This window comes from Trachurus japonicus, chromosome 13 (genome assembly GCF_045865225.1).
Source record: "Trachurus japonicus isolate A0001 chromosome 13, Traja_1.0".
Lineage (NCBI taxonomy): Eukaryota > Metazoa > Chordata > Actinopteri > Carangiformes > Carangidae > Trachurus > Trachurus japonicus.
Genome location: NC_140919.1, coordinates 19,841,205 through 19,865,133, shown reverse-complemented (window position 1 = coordinate 19,865,133; position 23,929 = coordinate 19,841,205). Strand labels below are relative to the sequence as shown.

At 41.7% G+C, this 23,929-nt stretch overlaps 2 protein-coding genes across 2 annotated transcripts in view; one reads left to right on the top strand and one right to left on the bottom strand.

The window, feature by feature from the left end:
* Window positions 1–160: 160 nt before the first annotated feature.
* On the bottom strand, window positions 161–10,708 carry npat (nuclear protein, ataxia-telangiectasia locus). Its single transcript, XM_085795292.1, has 17 exons — window positions 10,487–10,708; window positions 9,773–9,891; window positions 9,607–9,667; window positions 9,447–9,519; window positions 9,256–9,296; window positions 8,619–8,852; window positions 8,341–8,416; window positions 7,717–7,843; window positions 7,325–7,416; window positions 6,025–6,106; window positions 5,810–5,906; window positions 5,544–5,657; window positions 3,776–5,185; window positions 3,366–3,466; window positions 3,023–3,137; window positions 1,549–2,906; window positions 161–928 (listed from the first exon to the last, which is right to left on the bottom strand). Exons 1-17 carry the CDS (start codon window positions 10,521–10,523, stop codon window positions 848–850), a joined length of 4,218 nt encoding a protein of 1,405 aa, XP_085651418.1. The 5' UTR covers window positions 10,524–10,708; the 3' UTR covers window positions 161–847.
* A 430-nt stretch (window positions 10,709–11,138) lies between these two features.
* Window positions 11,139–23,929, top strand: part of atm (ATM serine/threonine kinase) — a 42,328-nt gene continuing 29,537 nt past the window's right edge. The window contains exons 1-12 of the mRNA XM_085795291.1: window positions 11,139–11,207; window positions 11,397–11,513; window positions 11,623–11,741; window positions 12,099–12,241; window positions 12,384–12,548; window positions 12,755–12,920; window positions 13,046–13,284; window positions 13,480–13,649; window positions 13,773–13,951; window positions 14,341–14,712; window positions 15,273–15,476; window positions 15,681–15,782. Coding sequence (XP_085651417.1) covers window positions 11,442–11,513; window positions 11,623–11,741; window positions 12,099–12,241; window positions 12,384–12,548; window positions 12,755–12,920; window positions 13,046–13,284; window positions 13,480–13,649; window positions 13,773–13,951; window positions 14,341–14,712; window positions 15,273–15,476; window positions 15,681–15,782 — 1,931 coding nt within the window. The 5' untranslated portion in view covers window positions 11,139–11,207; window positions 11,397–11,441. The remainder of the gene's footprint in view (window positions 11,208–11,396; window positions 11,514–11,622; window positions 11,742–12,098; window positions 12,242–12,383; window positions 12,549–12,754; window positions 12,921–13,045; window positions 13,285–13,479; window positions 13,650–13,772; window positions 13,952–14,340; window positions 14,713–15,272; window positions 15,477–15,680; window positions 15,783–23,929) is intronic.

Here is a 23,929-nt window from a genome sequence, read left to right as displayed (position 1 = left end):
CCAAGTACTGTGACTCAATCCTGATCTAACATAAAGGCCTCCAACGTTCACACAATTCTCCAAGGACATGTGATCTCAAATAAAGCGTCTGGGGGTTTAGTGCTATTTTGAAAAAAAAAAACACTGGAACAGGACCAATATATATAAGAAAAAACACAAGACAGTTTCTTTGTTTTATTACAACACTTAATGAAGCCTGATTTCACAGATTTTTACAGTTGCAGTAATGTTCATACTGAATACATCTGGTTCTTACGAGAAAACAAAGAAATTAAAACTATACACCTGTATGTCATAAAATATTACATTCACATTACTTTATTTTTTCTATTAACCAGACTTTTCTGACCAGAACAGATCTTTAAATTGTTACTAAAATTAATAGTAGGTAATATTTCAAAACACCGTTTTATATCTAACAGTCAGTGACAGCTGGATTCAAACTAGAGTCAAATATTGACCAAGGAAATGTTCTAAATCACCCTTTTTGACAAATAGGGCCCATTATGTCAAAGTGCCCAAAATGAATGTATAACTGTTTTGTTGAAGAGATGATTAAAACAAAAGTGAACGTGAGGTTAACAATACAAGAAAGTGCCATGGTTGCCCTACAACTGCTGCATATAACAAGATTTTATGCCAATCAACCCACACTGGGAACTAGTCAGCCAAATTAGTTCAGTTCTTTATTGGCTGAAGGAGACATTGGAGCTTATAAGGTCTCAGGAAAGTTTACTAGTCGAAACCATAGGCACTGGTTTGGCAGATGGCTTGTTCTATTCCTGGATAGTAACCTAAGCAGGTAGTTACAGTAGATGGTTGTCCTTCCCTGTTGGTGTGTCCGGTTTCACTCATCATAGTGAAGTGAAGACAGGAACTTGTCCACATCCAAGTCATGGGGAAAGCAATCCATAAGTTTCTTCTTTTCCTGCAGATTCAAAGCAAAGGTCAGAATTAAACAATAAAAATATGTTTTAAATTTTTCATTTAATGGCACTGACTGATTCTGACTCTATTATCATTTGTTAAAAACCACTGATTGCAAATGAGAGGTTATCTGATAAAATCACAAGCTTTGGAAACCAAGAGAAAAAATGTCACCCTTTCCACAAACCAAACAAAAAAGTGTTGAATGCAAGATAAAAGGCTTTTTTTTTTTTTTTAAGATTTGGACATAAATATAAAGATTGGCCTGATGGTGGCACCAGAGTAAAGCCCAAATCTATCCATACACCTACTAAACTGCTTATACCGCTCAGGGTCATTTAGGACACACTGGACAGGCAGCTACTCTATTACTGCACTAACACACTGAGACAAACGCATTCATACCTGTAGGCAACGTAGTTTGACATGCAGTGCACCTAACCTGCATGTCCTCAAAAGAGTTTATCATGTGTGATTAAGCAAAACTACATGGCTAAATCCCACCAACACAGCTGTATTATTTGAATGTTTATTTAAAGAATTGATCATTTTAAAACTTAAGTGCATTTAACATATATATATATATATATATATAAAAAAGGCAAATACTGCTGTACTCACCCGGTCTTTCTTCTTGCTAGGCGATCGTTTTGACTCCTTCTTTGCAGGCGGGCTGTCTGTGGGAGAAGGCTGTTTGCGTTTCTTAGAGCTCTTAGAGGCTGTGGGCGTCTTGTCTCCTACTTCGTCCTGCCGCAGACTGTCCTTCAGCGGAGTGCCTGTCCTTGCGATGGCTGCACGTGAAAGAATCATGAGTGTGTGAGCGGCCATGTTAATGCTGTTTTCACTGCCAGCCTCACTGGCAGGGCTGCATGTTGGGGCATCTGGGGTGTTGGGAGGCACGAGACGCTTGGGAGTCCCTTCTCCATTTTTACCCTTCTTCTGTCGAGGAGTCTTTGGACTGTCGGTGGACTCCTCTTGGTTACTGCCTGTCCCAAGGGTCTGAGGTAGACTGGTGTCTGAACTGCCTGCTACGGGCTTCTTAGCTGGGGTGGAAGGGGAGTTGATTCCCTGGATATCATGTAGCATCTCAGCTGCCTGTTTGGCCAGAGAGCTGGTCTTTGAGGGGGTTTTTGCAGCCTTAGACTGGGAATTAGACATAGGTTGGGTGACAGCTGGAGGGTTTAAGTCTGATGGAGGTGTTGACTGCTGTTGCTGCTCTTGTATGCTCCCCTTTATTTCGTTCTCCTTGTTTGCCGTCACACTTGGGGTCTCCTGGGAGGGAGCCCTCTTTTCTGTACGCCCCTCACGAGATCTGGCAGGAGCTTTTTCTGGCACTGAGCTTTTTGCCGGTTCTTTCTTGTTGCTCTCATCTTTCTCCTTTCTAGTTCCTGATTTCAGAGTGGAATCAGAGGACGATCTGGTACTCCGACGTTCAGTAGTTTTGCCTTCATCATTGCCCTTATCATGATTGTGTTTCCTGTCAGTAGACTCTGATTTCTGTCGTGTTTCTGGCTTCTTTAAAGTCGCAGGCTGCGAGGAATGTGACTTGCTGGTTTTTGCACTTTGAGACTCTTGCTTATGGATGTTATGATCTTGCTTGCGAGAGTTCTTTTTAACAGGATCCTTTTGCTGCTGTTGTGGCAAAGATTTCTCTGCCTCCTTCAGTAAGCTTCCAGCAGTCTGGGGATCTGCTGGGCATCTAACAATCTCCACCCTCCTCTTGGGCTTGTTGCCGCCCAAGATAGCAGGCTTTGTTCGGGGGGCCGGCTGTGTTTTATCTTTCTCAGGCTGCTGGACAGATCGTGATGTAGATGTTTTTTTTGCTGATGGTGCGGTGGCTTCAGACGTTTGTGGTTGAACCTCTGAAGAAGGCTCAAAACATAAAATCCTCCTGTGACTGGAGCCCTTTGCGGCATCCTGCTGGCTGTTTTCAGCCGACACCGGTGGAGTTACCTTACAAGCTACATTTTCCTCAGTGCCTGAAATTCAGAGAAAAAAAAACGGTGATCAAAACATGACGCAGAGCATCACAGAGGACGTCCCTTGGTAACATTCAGTAAGAGGATTACTGCTCCAGAGTTAGCCTGTAACTTACCAGTGGCTGTTGACTGTTTCATTGCCACTGTGGTTGTTGACTGTTTCATTGCCACTGTGGGAGGTTTGACCGTTTCAGACTGCTGCACTGGCACTGAACTTGGTATGGCAACAAGCTGTAAATATAAAAATGTTGACAAAGTGTTACTGCTGCAGAAATTCCGAAAAGTGTAAAATCAGTGGGTAGCACTTGAGGTGACAATGTTCTTTATTCCTAAATCTTAGATGGATTGAAAAACATACAAAAGACAATTATTGGCGCTTTTTCAATAATGGGACTGCAACTGTAATGTTGTCATGGACAAAACTTAAAAACCACCAGATACCAAATAAAGTTATGTTACCTGATTGGACACCATCTGCACATTTCCAATAGTATTCTGGCCCATAATAGAAATAGGAAGCACCACAGGCTTAACAGGAGATGGTAAGATGAGCGTTGATCCTGCACATGAAGAAGAAAATACTGTATTTTTTATAAATAATAACACTTATCAAGACAATGGTGATGGGCTTGACAGGCGGTTGGTGATGATCAATGAGGACCCACTAAACAGCAGGGACAGCAAAGATAACTGCACTAGGGAGAACATACAACACACATGGATTGTTCTGTGAACATCTTACAAGAAAACAAGGCAGGTAGTATAATGACTATCTTAACACTCCAAGTATTTGAAATTTCTTCTATAATAAAATTAAAAGCCTCAAATAACAACCATGATACCCACTCTTGTTGTCTGTTGTCTCTTACCTGTGGAGAAGCCTTGTGAATGAGTTGGTGTTTTCACCCCAAATTGGTTGGCAGGCAAAGTCTCTCCTTTAGAGGCAGCAGCAGCAGCAGGCAGCAGCACCTGTCTGGTCTGAGCGTCCGTATTTGGGGGTTCAGTAACTAGGAAATAGCTCGCAGTAGCTCCTGGGAGAGGAGGGTTAGCGGCGTCCAGGGGTAGGTGAATGATGTAGCTTTGCTGAGCTTGTGATGTCCCTGTTAACGGAGAAGCAACTAATGCCCCTGCCTTACAGCTGAGAGGACTAGCTTGTGCCTCAGAGCTTTGTAAACCACTAACAGCTTGTGCCACCTCATCCAGGTTGGCCTTCGGGGTGCCAGGGGCTGCAGGAGACTTAGCTGGAGAGGAGAGATAGATGGTGGGTATCTTGTCCCCGGAAATGCTGGAAATTGCCTGACTCAAGGCTGGATCACTGGAAGTCTCCTCTTCCTGGTTATCGCTGATGATGATTTTCAAAGAAACTATACTATTGGGATCTGCCGCAGCCTTGCTCGGTGTGCTGCGGTTGATGGGTGAAGGATCCGGTGCTGCTGCAGCTGAGGTGCAGGGGGACAATGATAGCGGTGTGGATGAGGCAGGGGGAGTTGGGGGAGTTGCAGGGGCGACGGCAGCAGATGTCGGTAACCCGGCTGTTGACGCGAACGCCGCAACAGTGGAAGCTGTTGACGAGGCGAGCACAGCTGTGAGTGGGACACTTGGGGAAGCAGATGTGGAGGGGGCAGATTCAGGCGTTAGTGGGTGAGTAAACATTGGCTGAGTGACTCCTGCACCACTTGAAACTGGCACATGAGACAGGTCAGCAGTTAGCATTGCAGTGTTGCTCAGTTCAACTTGTACAGGAGACAAAAAAGCAGGTTGGTTGCTCAGAGCTGAGGAGGGGGCTGTAGCCGGTTGCTCTGTAGATCCTTGTGTCCCTTTACTATCCTGTTTTCTGTCCATGTTCGAGACTGATGTCACTGCTGGTCCAACAAATGCAGCGGAGGCTCTTGATGAGGAAACTGTGGTTGATTCAGAGAAGACAGTTTTGGTGGTGGAAGTGTCCTTTGTAGCAGGCTCATGATCATCCATACTGTCTGGAAGAGGGGGAGGCGTATTCAAAGGTTCATCGATATCCATTGGTGTGACACCAACAGCGGTACTGAGGAGTGAGGCTCTTTCTTTTTTGTTTGAGTTCCCTGGTGCAGATGAGGCTCTGTGACTCACTAACAGGTTGGCTGAACTGTTTTCAATCCTGGATGATCTCCCACTGGGCACAATAACTATTTTCTTTAACAAGGTGGGACCAGTTGACTTCCTGGTCTTGCGATCTTGTCCAGCTCTCGTCTTCACTGTCACTGAGGTTGTATCTGAAACATTAGTATCCGTTTGTGTAGTGCCTGAAAAATGACAGAAGAGAAGGACAAAATAGAAGACAGTTTAATAAAAAAGATTCTGTCCATGTGATGTGTGTGTGTTCTATATACCAAATATTGATTTACTTCAAAATGCTCATTTGCAAGGATATGGTAAGGCTGGCCAAATCCTGCATTTGTCAAACTATAGTGGGTCCTGAAGATCTTTTGTTTTGACAAAAGGCATTGATTTTTGATCACCTATAATTTGGACTATTTACTGTTTTTTAGTTAAGATGAAGTTCAAATTCAAATCCTGTCCAGCTCTGTGTGAGACTGAAGACAATAATCAGAAGTGAGATCTGTCATCTCATGACAGTACTATACTGGATTGTAAGAATACCTGGGTCATCACTCTGAGGGAGTCTGACTGTAGCTGGAGATCCAGCAGCTTCACTTTCTTCTGGACAACTGCTCATCTCCCCATCCCCTGGTTCTCCATTTCCATTACTTTTATCTGCAAAATACATATGATTTTAATTAAGTGTCTGTCTGTCTGTCTGCATGAACTGGCTTGTATTTGTGCTTTCATAACCAACTGAAAAGACACGTGATTCAGAGATACTCTGCACAACCTGCAAAAATTATTAAAAAGTAGGTCATAGTTACTGTAATCGAAAAGGTCAAAGAGGGCCTGGAAAGCTGGGTCAGACTCCGTCTGCTCCAAAATGTCATGGATGGCATCATCACTCATATGAATTTCCCCCTGTGTCAGAGCATAATGTATGTCAAGAAATAATGTAACAACAAAATCTCGATGAAGGGATCACGAGGTACACAAAGATGATGATGTTATGAAGCTGGTATTTGGCGTAGTTTAGCACCTGTAATCCTAGGATTTCATCAATAGACTGGTCCGGCTCCACTGAAGCAGAAGACGCCTTTGATGTTGTAGGTGTTGGCTCACTGATGTTGGAGAGACAAAAAAGGAGAAAACAGAAATACACGTTTAAAGGGATAGTTCAACATTTTGGCAAATTGGCCCATTGCCATAATCGCTATAGTCATAGCAGTAGGTTCATTACCTTTAATTGTAGGTGTAAGCTATTTTCAGTACGGCGGAGCGCAGCAGCTGGCTGCTCAGAGCTACGCTATGGAGGCTAAGGGAATTTCTTGGTTTCCCTCATTAAACTCATCAAATTCAACATCCCAAAACTCCACAGCGCTTTTGTAGACAAGTTGTGAGCTGCACAACCACCACGCTATGAGATAATGACGGAACGATACGAAACGGAGCCGTTTTCGAGGTAAATACAGGGTAAATACGGAGACTGCTTGCTGAAAAACTGTCCCTGAACGCAACGCGCATCAGCGGTTTTGTATGAATTTACCTCGAAAACGGCTCCGTTTCGTATCGTTCCGTCATTATCTCATAGCGTGGTGGTTGTGCAGCTCACAACTTGTCTACAAAAGCGCTGTGGAGTTTTGGGATTTTGTATTTGATGAGTTTAATGAGGGAAACCAAGAAATTCCCTTAGCCTCCATAGCGTAGCTCTGAGCAGCCAGCTGCTGCGCTTCGCTGTACTAAAAATAGCTTACACCTACAATTAAAGGTAACAAACCTACTGCTATGACTATAGCAATTATGGCAATGGGCCAATTTGCCAAAATGTTGAACTATCCCTTTAAAGGAGAATTCCAGTCATTTTCGAAATAACACTCCACAGCTCTAGGTCTCCGCGTGCTACCATATAGGAAAAGACCCGAGAAAAATATGTGCAGCCTGGACCTAGCTCTCCTCCTGATAGCTATGCAACATTGCAGTTCGACAGCGAAGTAATGGGGGCAGAACTTTCAAACCTTGACAATGGTGGATGTTGCAAAGCATGTGTAGTGATATTTTGAGCACAATAGAGGCCAAAGTCACGGTTTTAAAGTTTTGCCCCCATTACTTCGCTGTTTAACTGCAATGTTGCACAGCTAGCAGGAGGAGAGCTAGGTCCGGGCTGCACATATTTTTCATGGGTCTTTTGCTATGGTAGCACTCGGGGACCTACAGCTGTAGAGCGTTATTTAGAAAATGACTGGAATTCTCCTTCTAACCATGCTTACAGCCATGTCACAACCTTCATCATCATTAATCGTCCATCACAACTTGATGAAACAATCCCGGTTCCAACTTACTTGGCAAGGATTTTGTTGATATTTTCCGCCAGCTTCTCTTGTAGTGATCTGTCGCCCAGTATCTTGTCACGTGCATTTTGTATCACAAGTTGCTGTGGAAAGTGACATGTTTTGTATGTGTCAGGGTTGTAAGGTCATAAAATGTTTGATTCATGAATCTGCAATAGACAAATACTTTCAATACTTTCAGGCATGAACAACATTTTATTAAATGTCTGTAGTAACATCATGTCATTCACCACAGAATCAAAAAATAACAATACATGGAAGTTGCCATCACAGGTAATTCAGCCCTTGTTTTCTGTACAATGTGCATCGAGATCGTATCATTTGCTCAAAATTGCCCAGTGCTAAGGAAAAACAACACCGACCAAACACACTAATCTACTTACAGGGAAGTTTTCATCAACAGCTTCCTCAGGCTGAGGTTCTGCACTGACACCACTGACAGCTGTGGCAGATCTGCTGGGGCAGCTGGCTGCACTCAGACCACCACCACCTCTCTTCCTGGGGGTGTCCCTGTCGCCAATAGAAAAGTTTATAAGAATGAATGAATGAATGACTTTTATTATTGTGTCATGCATACTTCTCTATGCCCAGCCTGCATGGGCTTATAAGACACCAAGAAAACATCAACACATTAAAGAAATAAGAAAACAAACAGGGGTTCAACCCCATAATTAAACTTTCCTGTCTTCTTTTCCGGACTTTAGAAATAAAACTAGCAGTCTTGAACACACTGAAATTAGTGATTGGTAGCCAACATGCACAAGGCAGAAACAACCATAGGAAAACAACACAAAGGTGCACCACTTGTAGTTGTCAACATGCTGTTTAAATAGTTGAAATAGACTTCAACAGCTTCAAAATTATTCAATGTCAAACCAAGAGGCCTCCAAATTTACCACGTTGAAAGAGTATTATTTAGTAACAAATACCTCAATATTTTAGTTGTTTACTGAGAAGGCAGTATTTTCTGTAAATGAGGATGAGGACTACAAAACAAGCATCTTTACCATTTCCGTCGTCCTGGAGACATTGGGCCTGGATTCAGCCGATTCTCACACACATTGATATGTACAGGTGACTCTCCTGGGAGGACACAAGACAGCACACATCACTCAAAAACTAACAAATACAACTCATGCACATAAAAAACCTCTATTCAAGGAAAACAGTTAAATCAGCAGGAATACCAAAGGTTGAATGTACTGTCAACGTGAATATCTGTTTTTAGACCAAAAGATGTAACTTAACAACTACAAAAAGGTACAATGTGTTTTATTAAACTCACTAGGTATATTTAGTAACCGGCTGCCGTCATGGATCAGGCCACTGCCAGAAGAAAGTCTGGTGTGCAGGGCAGTGTAGCTCACAGGCGTGGAGTGGCTGAGCATGCAGTGGGAGGTTTGTGCAGGGCTGAAGGTGGAGTTTGCTTCAGAGACCGTTGAACAGACGACAGCACCAGCTGAAGCTATGGTCAGGACCCGCTGTCGAGCCATGTTTGCAAGTCCGATGCGCGTACGTGCTGCAATGGATATGGGCCAATAAAAAAAAAATGTCTGTACTGCACTTCAATTTAAATATTTCTACTCCTAAAAACCATAATGTAACTACTGTGTTAAGAGACAGCACTGGTAATAATTTGCACACTGTGTTTCTGTTATTTTGGAAATTTTCTTGTGTTGATCAGTGTTTGTAGCTTCCCAATTAAATACTGCAGTGTAATCACAATAAGCTTCTAATTAAACAAAATAATTGTTCCAGCAGTCAGCTCTTTCTAACATACTGGCATCTTTAAGTGAACAAAATATACAATCATTTGGCATTACTTAGCAGGCTAAAATCTGGCAATACCCTGCTATATACTCTGTAAATCTTGTATTAGCTTTTGCACTAATAATACACTTAAAAACTGATGACACACTTACTTCTCTGACATGCTGATATAGCTGGTGAATTCTGCAATGACCTAAGGACAGATATGGAGGAATTATGCAATAATATCCGTGAAGACGATCTCACTCAAAGACAGCTTTCAGTTGAATAGATGGGAAAAAAGAAGAAAAAAGATTACAACAGTAATCTTCAGTTTCAGGGAGTTTATGTGACAGATAATTACTTGATTTGGTTGAGTGTAAAATCCAGCTTTTTCCACAGTGATGTCATCACTGCAGGGACCTCAGGACAGGTCTCTATTGAGGAAAAACAAAACATTACCATACTGCAAACATGATGTAAGTATAACTGAATGATTTTTCCAATTCAAAAAGGGAGACAACCTTTTGCTTTGGCCGCCACATACTCGTTGAGGATGGTTGTCAGACCTTTCCCAAAGATAGACTGTGTGGGAAGAATGAATGAATCATAAAAGCACTTAGTAGTCAACCATTTAGCGCAATACACGCACTTCATAACAGACGGGAGGAAACAGACATGCGTGCTTACCAATACGCAAGCAGGAATAGTCCCATCTGCTGTGGTGTGCTCGGCATATTCTTTCAGGTTGGGGCTTTCGTGAATGAAAGCTTGGCTTGTCGCGGTCAGTCCCTCCTCCTGCAGGTAGCCTGGAGAACAATATTTACGAACACACACACAGTCAGTGAGAAACGGCAATAAAACAAAGCCCAAACTGCCAGCAAGTAGTTAGTTACCCTAAATACGGTTGTAAAATTTGAGCCGCCTGTTTACGGTTTATTGCCATTGTTAACCGATGACGCGTTCACGTCACATCGTTTAAACCGCAACTGCGAGCTGCCGATCGGGGGGGAAACAATAACAAACAAAAGGGTTTGTTAAAATTCAGGAAAGCCAAAAAAAAGTTGTGGATTTCTGACAGTGACAGTATGTTAGTAAGAACTACAGGGAAGATGTTTGGAGGGGGGCTGCAAATGCACCATCGCTTGCAGTTCGCTGCATCAATACACAATCCGATAATCTCATTTTATAGGACCTATCCAATTTAACTCGGTAGACAACTGTTAAACAAACATATCACAACAACAAACACGTTACCTGACTATGCTAAAGCTGGCACCGGGACTAACACCTTGAAATAAAGCGTAAATAACAAATGTCTTTTTTCCTTATTCTTTCCATTCAGCAGACTTCCAGTGAATGCAGCACAGAGCTCCGAGCTTTGCTACGTTTAACCAGACTCACCCAAAACAAGACGAGCGACGTCGGATGGCAGCAACATAACTGCTTGTTGGTTCACACAAAGGACGTGGTGGCGAATTAATTAGCTACATGTTCAAGAAAAAACTCCCATAAATCCGTTGTATGGCGTCAACTTAATAAAAAATAACCGTCAGTGGTTTTACTGTGAAGGAGACGACCGGAGGGGAACGACTGATGCTTACTCAAAAGGCGGGGAACTCAAGAAGTTACAACCCGGAAGTGGTAAATCAAGGTACCGCTTGGAATCTTGGGAGTCTGAGTCCAGTCCAAAACGCCCTACTCCAGACTAGCTGTAGGCTGCTATATATATTTATAAAAATTAACTGGATTGAACATAACATCTACAGGTACCCTGTCGTCGTGATGCCATAGTAGGAGGCCGGTCAGCTGCTTTGTGTAAATGTTGGCACTACAGTTAACCGGACTCACTCAGTACAAGCCCACGTCCTGGATATGATGTAGCTCCACCGCTGCTCCTGGGGCGGGAATTTCCTGTTTGTGCGTGTGCGTGTTAACGTGTTAACGCACGTCAAAATGGAAAAGTTGTCAGAGGAGCTTCATCGGCATGCAACCCCACCTCTGTAGCTGCTCAGGTAGCATCTGATCTGCGAGCTGCGCATGTGACAGAGCAACAGTCAGAGCAACAGTCACCTGAGGTCAGTGGACGGGGCCGAGAGCAGTAGATCGAGGAGTCTGAATGGACGTTTGTAAACCAAGCTCAAAACTGATTGTTGTGTTGCTAAACCAGCTTAGGAGAGAACATAGATATATAGGGAGAGAAGAGCTAATGCCTCTGAGAAGTAACAGTAGAGATAGCTAATGCATTTGGGGATAAACTGTAGTGTGTAGGAGTGCAGGGATGTGGACAAACAACAACATCCTGTCTCTGCAGGTACAATAACAGTCTGCTGTACTTGGATGAAAGCTGTGCAGCACAATGAGTCTGGCTCTTCATGATCTTCTGGTCTGCTGCAGAGGGCTGGAGAATGACAAAGCCACAGAGAGGAAGGTATATGATATATGATACATCATTATAAACTTTGAAAAGAGATGTGTTGCTGCAGGTTTAACCAGTAAGCAAAGTGTAAGCCTTACATCCTCCTCCTTCATGCCTCCAGAAAGAAGCTGAACGCTTCAGACGGCTTCTTCGAAGTCCAGAAGTTGTGCAGGAGTTGGATCGTACCACTGGGTCTAAAGCTAAAACCTCCAAGCAGCTCACCTGGGATGCTGTTTTTAGGTAAACTACCTCTACATATTAGCAGTTTTGTTCATGTGCAACATAATGCATTGCATATAAGGTCACATCTATGTGTGTATCTTGCAGCAGTGGTGTAATTATTTTGTACTTTGCATGTTAACTTTCATTTGTCTCTGTCACACCAGTTTAGTTTCATTTCTGTTTCTCTGCATCATCAGTTGGTGAATACCAGCTGACCCCAGGGAACCTTGTTGTGGCAAATAAATAATCAAATGGAAATTCGACCTACCAAACTTAATTTCAAATTATTTCACAAGTGTCTGTTTTTGTTCACATTGTACACAATATCTGTAAATAATGATCATGTTTATTGTAAACTTATTTTTCCCATGTCAGGTTTCTGCAGCGCTACGTCCAGAAGGAGACGGAAAGCATGCAGTCAAGTAAAGCTGTCACAGCCACAGCGCTGACCACAAGGAAGAAGAAGATGGCTGAAATCTGCAGTTTGATCAAATACTTTGTTCGTTATGCAAACAAACGTAAGATCCAATAATACTTTTACAGTGTGACGCACAATCCAAATAAGTTTGTGTCACGCCACACTGAGGTGTTTACAATCTGTTCACAGTAAATGAGCATAGGTGCTGCAGTTTAAGTGTGTCTCTCTGTCTTCCTCTGCAGGTGGGCCTCGTTTAAAGTGCAGTGAGCTGTTGAGGCACGTGATGGAGGTGCTGAATAATTCGTACAGCTGTTCAGTTTGTGGAGAGGATTATAGCAGCCTCCTAGTCAAGGACATCCTCTCCGTCCGCAAGTACTGGTGTGACATCTCTCTCCAGCAGTGGCAGAGTCAGTGAGCTGTTTGTCTAAATGAATTTATACGCCTTGATTTCTTGATATAATCAAATTATCAATCCTGATTAGACTTTAATCAAAGTACATGTTAAACATTTGATGAAAACAGAAATGAATTTTTATTTACTATTGCATTACATTGTGTTATAACCACCAGTTACATGCACTGTTAAACCTCTGTTTGTTTTTGTGGCCTCTAGGTCTTTTGGATTTGTACTGTGGCTTGTTCAACTCTTCATCCAAACCCATCAACCATGTTTTGGTGAGCAGAGTCATCCACATGGTGGTGCAAGGCTGCTGCATGCAGACAGATGGATTTAACAACACTCTCTTCAGCTTCTTCTCCAAATCTCTGCTTAATGCCAGGTGAACCCATGTGTCCATCATCAACCTTTGAAAATTCACTGTTACCTGCAAATTCCTCTTGACATCATTGTGGTCGTATTTTGATATGGGTTCAATTAAAGGTTTATTATTTTCCTTTAATTTAGGCAGGAGAAGTACTTGACTGTTTTGGAGCACCTTGTTTCGGCCCTCAACATATTCCTGAGATCTGCAGCCATGAACTGTAGGATGAGGGTGTGTCACCTGGGAGAGGAGCTGCTGCCGTCTATACTGCACATCTGGGCGGACAAGAGGCCCAGTGATGCTCTCAAAGAGGAGATAGTTGAGTTCTTCAACCTGCAGATTTGTGTTCACCACCCCAAAGGAGCCAAGACACAGGACACAGGTGGAGGGATCGTTCTTACATCATTTTTCATTCTTTTCCTTCGTTTCAAATGGTGGTGACACTTGTAGTTATGCTTGAATGAAAAACAGCTGACAAATACGTTTATCCCAGGGACCATTAAACATTAAAGGATTAGTTTTAATAGTTTTTTTTTCCTTTTTGTTGCTAATACCTATTCCGCCATTCGTATATCAGGTGCTCATGCTGAGGATTGGCCGAGGTGGCGGAGTCAACTGTACAACCTTTATGAAGCTCTCGTCAGAGAAATCAGTCATATAGGCAGCAGAGGGAAGTATGTGACGGGGACGAGACACATCGCTGTAAAAGACAATCTCATCGAGCTCACCGCCGACATCTGTCGTCAGGTAATGTGGGTCCAGTCTCCAGTGTGCGTAAAGAAATCACCATGTTTATGTCATATAGGTGTGAGTTACCTGTTCTGACAACACTATGAGTTTGATTTTCTTGTGTTTTCCTCCATGTTGTAGCTTTTCACTGATGATGGTGACGCCCACATCTTGGAGGTGACCCAGGCCTCTGCCAGAGCCACACAGATGGGCAGTCCCACCCATGGAGGAGCCAGCAAGCGCCGCCGCATTGAACTGGGTTGGGAGGTCCTCCGGGACCATCTGCAGCCTCAGCAAAGTGACTTTGATATCATACCATGGTATGAAAATCACATTACAATTAAAGCAGAAGTAAGCGATCCGGTCATTTTGGCTAAATTCTTGTTGATGGAGTTAGCAGTCCCCGCCCTCGTCCCTACGTCACCACATTCACACGCATCCCTTGGCTGTGCATACAGAGAGGACCGCCCCTTTATGCCGTTCTCTCTCCTCATTGGATAAAGGTTGTAGGATACAAGGAAAGTTTTCTCCTTGGCTTACAGCAGAGCAGAGTGACTGACAGACCCGTGTTTCGGACCAAACACTCTATATAAGTGATTGCTGTCGGAAGATATAACTATTTAAGACTTATATTAACACAAACATTCCGCTTACTTATGCTTTAAGTATTATTTGTCTAGTTGTGTCATATTTTATTCACTCCTCTCAGGCTGCAGGTCACTTCGGTGCTCATCTCCAAATACCCGTCCATGGTGCCCGGCCGTGAGCTGGTCCCACTGCTGTCAGTGTTGTACCAGCTCCTGGCAGAGCAGCGGAGAGGAGAGAGGGGGCCGTATGTGCTGCGCTCTCTGAGGGAGCTGGCCCGGTGCCAGGCTCGATACCCAGAGAGGACCCAGGTCCACAGGGCCGAGCTGGGCCGGCTGTGGGGTCGGGTGTGGGCCCTGGCACTGCGAGGGGTCAGCTCACCTCAGATAGAAGCCATGAGCCTGGACCTGCTGGCCTCCATCGTCCACGGAGGACTGATTAATATGGACAGAGAGTTCTGGAAGCTTTTCTCGGGATCAGCATGTAAACTATCCCAGTGAGTAAATTTAGTCTTTGTGTGTTACATAAAATGTTTCAATATTGTGTGTGAATTCAGTAACTATCAATAACAAGGTCAAGGTCAAGGTTTCTTTATTAGTACCAAACGGTAAATTTGTTGTGCAGACAGGAACTCAGCAATCCCAATAGTAACAGCCACGTGACAGACATCATGACAGACAAATCACACAATAAAAAAACAATACAATCATCCCAAAATATATAATCATAGAAAAGTGCTTTAACTCCCCGATTGTTCACCTTGTGGCCTTACTATACAGCATTACAATTGCTGTGGGTACAAAGCCATTTCTACCTTTAGGGACCACAAAACGACAGCCAGAACGAAGGAGTCATTAAGAATAGAGCTGGCTTTACGCTGCAGCTGTGTGCCATAGAGGGCTGTCGTAGTGAGTTGAGGCTCCTAAATTAGCCGACCAGCCCATTTGATCATTTGCTTTGGGGAATTTTATTTTAGCGACAGATTTCAAACCAGGACACTAGGGTAAAAGATAATAACGACTCAATAAAAGCTCAATATCCCCCCTCTCTCCCCAGGAGTGCTGCTGTCTGTCTCTCCCAGGCTTTGCTCAAGTGTCCCGTCCCCAAGAGTCTCATCCTGAGCTCGGGCTGGGACTCTGTTGTGGCCACAGAGGGATCTGGGTCTCCAACCCTGAAGGAGACTCTCATAGGCTGGCTGCTAATGAGTGATCAGAGTGATGAGATGGAGGAAAGCTCCAGACCTCACCCCATCATTTGCAGGTTGTCACTGTGTTACTCTTCCCTGTTAACTGCGTATTACATGTTAACTGACGTAGCTCCACATTTATTTAACTTAATCAGCTGTAGCATTGCCACTCTTCAGGGGATGCACAATTTGCTACACACAGAGAGTAACTTTTACTTTTTATTTTGATTCCTAAAACAAAGGCCTGTAAATTCATGTTTTTATGGTCTTATTTACAGAGATTTCCCCTACAATCTAATAGCGGGTATCCTGGTCTCTTTGACCTTGAAGGACACCAGAGCTGGGCTGCAGTTCTTGCTGGGTGCTGAAGGAGCTGAGAGGTGAGGATTTCATTATTAGGGCCACGGGCAATCGCCCCGGGCACTGGTCCCAACAGCTATGAAATAGCTGCAGGGACCAGTGCCCGGGCGAAGCCCGGGCACTACTGTTATTGTGTGGATTTTTTCCTAGTTAGTGTGAATGCTTCCAGCATTCACACTATTGTTATTCAAATCTTTATACTTATTATTATTATTATTAGTGTGAATGCTGGAAGCATTCACAGTATTGTTATTCTGTTCGGCCATTTTGTTTCTTTAAACTTATTATTATTATTATTATTATTATTCTGAGTCTTCTTCCCTTTTTCTGTGTTTAACTACTTCTTCATACTTTGTGCTATTTCAACAATTCATATATCAAAACGTGCAGCTTATTCAGGACATTTATGCTATTATTTTTCTCTTTCATACTATTTATACTTTTTAAAATATTTAACTTTTTGTGCAATTTTTCTCTCATAGGAAATACATTGAAACAGTCTTCAAACTCTTCAAATCTTCTGCTTCATTCAGCCTCTAATAGCTTCAGCATACTTTCAGCTACAGACTTCATTCAACTTTTAAACTGTTCACAAACCTTTCAACTATTCAGCTATATCTCAGCTTATTGATATCTTCAACAGTTTCAGATATATGTATAGTTTTAAAATCATTAAAATTTCTGACAAAATTCAGATTTAACATGAAAGTCAATGGGACGGAATGTTCGGACGTTGGCAGTTGGTAGAGTGACAGAGGGTCTAAAAATCCTCTCACATTTTTCTCTCTATCCTGTCAGTACGGCCACAGATTACACTCTACACACATAATTTCGGGCATGCTTGTAGACAAGCTCATCCTTGATCTCTTCATGTGCTCAAAAAACCAGAGAGACGAACACAATTTAAACTGGGAGCCTCCGAGTGCGGCCAGTTCCCTCCCTTCCTCTCATTGACTCCCATTCAAAAGTAGGCGCTGATTTTCTAAACGTCCCAAAGTTTCCAACCTGCGACACAATCAACAATTTTTACTCTAGAAACACCAAAGTGACACGGACGCGTTCAGCAAGGTCTTATGGTTCGGAAAATGTAAACCTTTTGCTCGTACTAAGTACAGATTTGTCGTACATTAGATCTGTTTGAGGGTGTCACAGAGCAGTTAAAGCCTATGGTTAAAGCTGCCACCATGCCTTAAAGCCACCAGCCAAAAGTTACATGGTAACCTCAACATGGCAACCTCACCATGGTAACCTCACCATGGCAACGTCACCATGGCAACACACACACATTCTCTCTGTTTGACTGTCGATCATACACACACACACACACACACACACACAAATGGACACACACTCACCATACACACACATCCAACACACACACACACACACAAATGGACACACACTCACCATGCATACACATCCAACACACACACACAAATGGACACACACTAACTACTACACACACACACACACACACACACACACACACACACACCATACACACACATCCAACACACACACACACACACACACACACCATACACACACATCCAACACACACACACACAAATGGACACACACACACACACAAATGGACACACTCTCACCATACACACACCCAACACACACACACACACACACACACAAATGGACACACACTAACTACCACACACACACACACACACACACACACACACACACACACACACACACCCAACAAACATACAACCACTTACCAAACACATACACAATTTACACAATTACACACAAACAGACACACATGCACACACAACAAACACACACATAAATGGACACACACTAACCATACACAAACAGACACACACGTCCAACACACACACATTTCATACAGTTGTCAGGTCAGAACTTTTTGTATATCTTCCTCACTCACACACACACACACACTTTTGTATATCTTCCTCACTCTCACACACACACACACACACACACACACACACACTTTTGTATATCTTCCTCACTCTCACACACACACACACACACGCGCACACACACACACACACACACACACACACACACACACACACTTTTCCTACAGTTGTCTGACTGTTTTGTATGTACCTCTCTATCTTCCTGTTGTAGTTAATGGACTCGTTGCTGTTAATTTTGTTCTTTAGCTATTTAAACTGAAAATACACATTTCCCCATTTTGGTCATGTTGAACACATTGTTTTACACGTATCCTAAACTACTGAGGCTCTTCTCAACCATTTCACACCATTAAACCCGCTGTTTACATGTTCTACTCCTCAGCTAATGCTCCATCTATATTCTTCAACAATGTTCTTCTGCTGTCAGTTTACAATGTATTTCAGTAGGCATTAACTTTTTTCCTAATTCAGGAATTTTTCAAACTCTTCTTTGACAATTCAAGTAATTTCCAGCCATTTCATACAAAGTCTCACATCTTCTACTTTTAAATATATTCTCAGCCATTGCTTCAGCTATGTTAGTGCTGGTTCATCAGTTGTCCTTCCTGTCAGGTTAGCTACAGATTTCAACTATTTAACCATTAAATTTAAACATGCAGAATTTCAATGTTTTCTTCTCCCTTTAGCATTTCTACTGCTTTTTACCTTTAAAAAGGCATTCATCTCACACTACAAGTTATATGTTTCAGCTTTTTTCCTCCTAGGGATGAATAAAGTATTCATCTACTCTCTACTCTACTCTAGCATTAGTCTTTTCAACATTGCTTTAGCAGTTTCGTCAACTAATTTAGCATTGATTCAACAATTTCTTCAGCTCATTCAGCATTGCTTCAGCAACAGCGTTCAGCTGCTTTCAGCATTCACACGCATTTTCTGCAGGAAATGCTATCTTTTTCTAGTTATTATTCTTACTTCTTCTTCCCTTTTTCTGCGTTTAACTCCTTCTTCATACTTTGTGCTATTTAAACAATTCATATATCAAAACGTGCAGCTTTTTCAGGACAATATTGCTATTATTTTTCTCTTTCATACTATTTATACCTTTTAAAATATTTAACTTTTTCTGCAATTTTTCTCTCATAGGAAATGAATTGAAACAGTCTTCAAACTCTTCAAATCTTCTGCTTCATTCAGCCTCTAATAGCTTCAGCATACTTTCAGCTACAGACTTCATTCAACTTTTAAACTGTTCACAAACCTTTCAACTATTCAGCTATATCTCAGCTTATTGATATCTTCAACAGTTTCAGATATATGTATAGTTTTAAAATCATTAAAATTTCTGACAAAATTCAGATTTAACATGAAAGTCAATGGGACGGAATGTTCGGACGTTGGCAGTTGGTAGAGTGACAGAGGGTCTAAAAATCCTCTCACATTTTTCTCTCTATCCTGTCAGCACGGCCACAGATTACACTCTACACACATAATTTCGGGCATGCTTGTAGACAAGCTCATCCTCGATCTCTTCATGTGCTCAAAAAACCAGAGAGACGAACACAATTTAAACTGGGAGCCTCCGAGTGCAGCCACTTCCCTCTCTCCTCTCATTGACTCCCATTCAAAAGTTGGCGCTGATTTTCTAAACGTCCCAAAGTTTCCAACCTGCGACCCAATCAACAATTTTTACTCTAGAAACACCAAAGTGACATGGACGCGTTCAGCAAGGTCTTATGGTTCGGAAAATGTAAACCTTTTGCTCGTACTAAGTACAGATTTGTCGTACATTAGATCTGTTTGAGGGTGTCACAGAGCAGTTAAAGCCTATGGTTAAAGCTGCCACCATACCTTAAAGCCACCAGCCAACAGTTACATGGTAACCTCAACATGGCAACCTCACCATGGTAACCTCACCATGGCAACGTCACCATGGCAACGCACACACATTCTCTCTATTTGACTGTCTGTCGGTCACACACACAAATGGACACACACTGACCATACACACATATCCAACACACACACACACACACACACACACACACACACACACACACACACACACACACACACACACACACACACGGACACACACTGACCATACACACATATCCAACACACATATAATTTTTATTAGAGTAATTTGAGTGTACTTAAAATGTTAATTTTTCTTTCACCACAATCTTCAACAATTCAAATAATTTCCAACCACCTAGATATTGTTTAATCTATATTAGTAATAGTCCAACAATGTATTCATGCTGTCATGTTTAAATATATTTGAGTAGACTTCAGCTTTTCAATTTCTTTATGCTAATCTTCAACAATTTAAATAATTTCCAATCATTTCATACAAAATAAACCTCCTTCTTACAGGTTCCATTTGTTAATCTATTTTCACTTATTGCTTTAGCCATGTTAGCACTTGTTTATCTGTTTTCTGTAGCAGTGCTTTTTGCAGCTGACTGCAGACTCCTCAACTGTTAGACTTAATAATGCAGGATTTTCCAACACATTCCTCTGCCTTTTCAACATTTCTACTGCTTTTAGACTAAACACACATTTATTACACTTAAACCTAAACAATTCAGGATTTTTTCCATCACGTCATGTCAATCAGCTTCCTGCTTACATGTTCCTTCTTTTTAATCTATTCTCACTTGTTGCTTCAGCTATGTTACTGCTGGTTCATCAGTTTTCCTTTCTGTGGCTAGCTGCAGATTTCAACTCTTCAACTGTTTAACATCTTCAACATGCAGGATTTTAACATTTTCTTCTCCTTTTTTTTTTTTTTTTTACATTTCTACTGCTTTTTGTCCTTAAAAAGGCATTAATCTTCAAGTTATATGTTTCAGTTTCAACGTTAGACTTTTTCAACAGTTCTTCAGCTAATTCAACTTTGTTTCAAATGGACACACACCAACTACCACACACACACAAACACACACAAACACACACACACACACACACACACACACCCAACAAACATACAACCACTTACCAAACACATACACAATTACACACAAACAGACACACATGCACACACAACAAACACACACAGAAATGGACACACACTAACCATACACAAACAGACACACACGTCCAACACACACACATTTCATACAGTTGTCAGGTCAGAACTTTTGTCTGACCATACAGACATATCCAACACACACACACACACACACACATGGACACACACTGACCATACACACATATCCAACACACACACACACACACACACACACACACAAATGGACACACACTCACCATACACACACATCCAACACACACACACACACACACACACACAAATGGACACACACTAACTACTACACACACACACAAATGGACACACACACACACAAATCCAACACACACACACAAATGGACACACACTAACTACCACACACACACAAACACACACACAACAAACATACAACCACTTACCAAACACATACACAATTTACACAATTACACACACACAGACACACACGCACACACGTCCAACACACACACATTTCATACAGTTGTCAGGTCAGAACTTTTTGTATATCTTTCTCACTCTCTCTCACTCACACACACACACACACACACACACACACACACACACTTTTCCTACAGTTGTCTGACTGTTTTGTATGTACCTCTCTATCTTCCTGTTGTAGTTAATGGACTCGTTGCTGTTAATTTTGTTCTTTAGCTATTTAAACTGAAAATACACATTTCCCCATTTTGGTCATGTTGAACACATTGTTTTACACGTATCCTAAACTACTGAGGCTCTTCTCAACCATTTCACACCATTAAACCGGCTGTTTACATGTTCTACTCCTCAGCTAATGCTCCATCTATATTCTTCAACAATGTTCTTCTGCTGTCAGTTTACAATGTATTTCAGTAGGCATTAACTTTTTTCCTAATTCAGGAATTTTTCAAACTCTTCTTTGACAATTCAAGTAATTTCCAGCCATTTCATACAAAGTCTCACATCTTCTACTTTTAAATATATTCTCAGCCATTGCTTCGGCTATGTTAGTGCTGGTTCATCAGTTGTCCTTCCTGTCAGGTTAGCTGCAGATTTCAACTATTTAACTATTACATTTAAACATGCAGAATTTCAATGTTTTCTTCTCCCTTTAGCATTTCTACTGCTTTTTACCTTTAAAAAGGCATTCATCTCACACTACAAGTTATATGTTTCAGCTTTTTCCCTCCTAGGGATGAATAAAGTATTCCTCTACTCTCTACTCTACTCTACTCTAGCATTAGTCTTTTCAACATTGCTTTAGCAGTTTCGTCAACTAATTTAGCATTGATTCAACAATTTCTTCAGCTCATTCAGCATTGCTTCAGCAACAGCGTTCAGCTGCTTTCAGCATTCACACGCATTTTCTGCAGGAAATGCTATCTTTTTCTAGTTAGTGTGACTGCTGAAGCAGTCACACTATTGTTCTTCTGTTTGGCCATTTTCTTCCGCCTTTTTACGGTCTTCTTCTAGTCCTTCATACTTTGTGCTATTTCAACAATTCATATATCAAAACGTGCAGCTTTTTTTGAACTTTATCGGCATTACTTTTCTCTTTTTAACTATTTATACTTTTTCAAATATTTAACTTTTTCACAAAAAATCTCACATTCATCAAAGTCTCAACCTCTCTTCTTCACAACTCCACTGTAGTGTAGGGGTTAGGGTAACTGCCTGCCAACCCTAAGGTCACTGGTTCGAATCTAAGGGAAGAATTCTTGTTATGTTATGTTCAATTCTGCTCTCCTCCCCCGCCTTCAATTGGTTACAGGTGTTTGTTATCTCCTTGATTACTCATACCAGTTTGCAGCACATCATCACATTACAATGAATGACAACAGTTTTGAAAGCAGTGTGCTCTCTGTAGCCGAGTGGCAGAGTAAAGGTTTAGTGATCATATGGTCATCAGTTCGATTCCTGCCTCAGTCTTTTCACTTCATTGCTTGACTTTTGATTCCAATTATTCAGCTGTCATTGGACAGTCTTTGATTCCTCATAGTATAAAGCTCATTGTAACTCAGGTTATCTGTGGCCATATGGTTAGTGTGTTAGGTGTTGTGCTATTTCAACAATTCATATATCAAAACGTGCAGCTTTTTTTGAACTTTATCGGCATTACTTTTCTCTTTTTAACTATTTATACTTTTTCAAATATTTAACTTTTTCTGCAAATTAAACTCTAGACAAATTATTTTCTCCAGTTTTGTAGCCACACTTGTCTTCTGGCTAAAATTCTGGTCAAAAATGCAAAGAGACTTAGATAATAATTTTAAATATTTTTTAAATGCAGCCAGGGAGCTCTCTGCTCTCATTCAGCCCAATGCTGAGAATTCTCCACAACTCTGTCTGAAACATGCTTATGTCTGTGCTCTCTGTGGCGAAGTGGCAGAGTAAAGGTTTATTGATCATGAGGTCATGGGTTCGATTCCTTACTTTTTTTTTTAAGCAGAAGCCAGTGATCCTCTTATCAAAGGTTTTCTTTACCCCTCACATACTGTCTCTGTCTGTAGCCTAGTGGTTAGCTTGCTGGTCTGGAGACCTGAAGGTTGCTGGTTCAAATCTTGCCTCAACAACAATTATAGTGAATTATTTTCCCAGTTGTCCTCTGTTGACTTCTGATAACTTGCTTCATGTTGAAACTGCTGCTCTCAGCCTGAAATTCACAGAAATTTTCATTCTAAGTCATTCAAGCTTGACTCTCAATCATCATCATTAACAGACAACAGTCTCTGCAACTGTGTGTGCACTGTGGCCTAGAGGCAGAGTGGAAGTCTAATGACCATGAGGTTGTGGGTTCGATTCTGACCTTGGTCAAACATTTGTATGGTGATCACTGCTTGCACTATTTGCTAATTCTGCAACAGCGTTCAGTTGCTATCAGCAGTCACACCATTTCCATTCTTGGAAATGCTTTTTCTAGTTAGTGTGACTGCTGAAGCAGTCACACTATTGTTCTTCTGTTTGGCCATTTTCTTCCGCCTTTTTACGGTCTTCTTCTAGTCCTTCATACTTTGTGCTATTTCAACAATTCATATATCAAAACGTGCAGCTTTTTTTGAACTTTATCGGCATTACTTTTCTCTTTTTAACTATTTATACTTTTTAAAATATTTAACTTTTTCTGATTTTTTTCAGCTTTATAATGTGTGTGTATTGCGTCTAACGAGCAGAGCCAGAGTGGTGCCAGAGTGGAGAGAGGCAAAAAAACATTCTAGAGTTTTTCTGGCTAAAC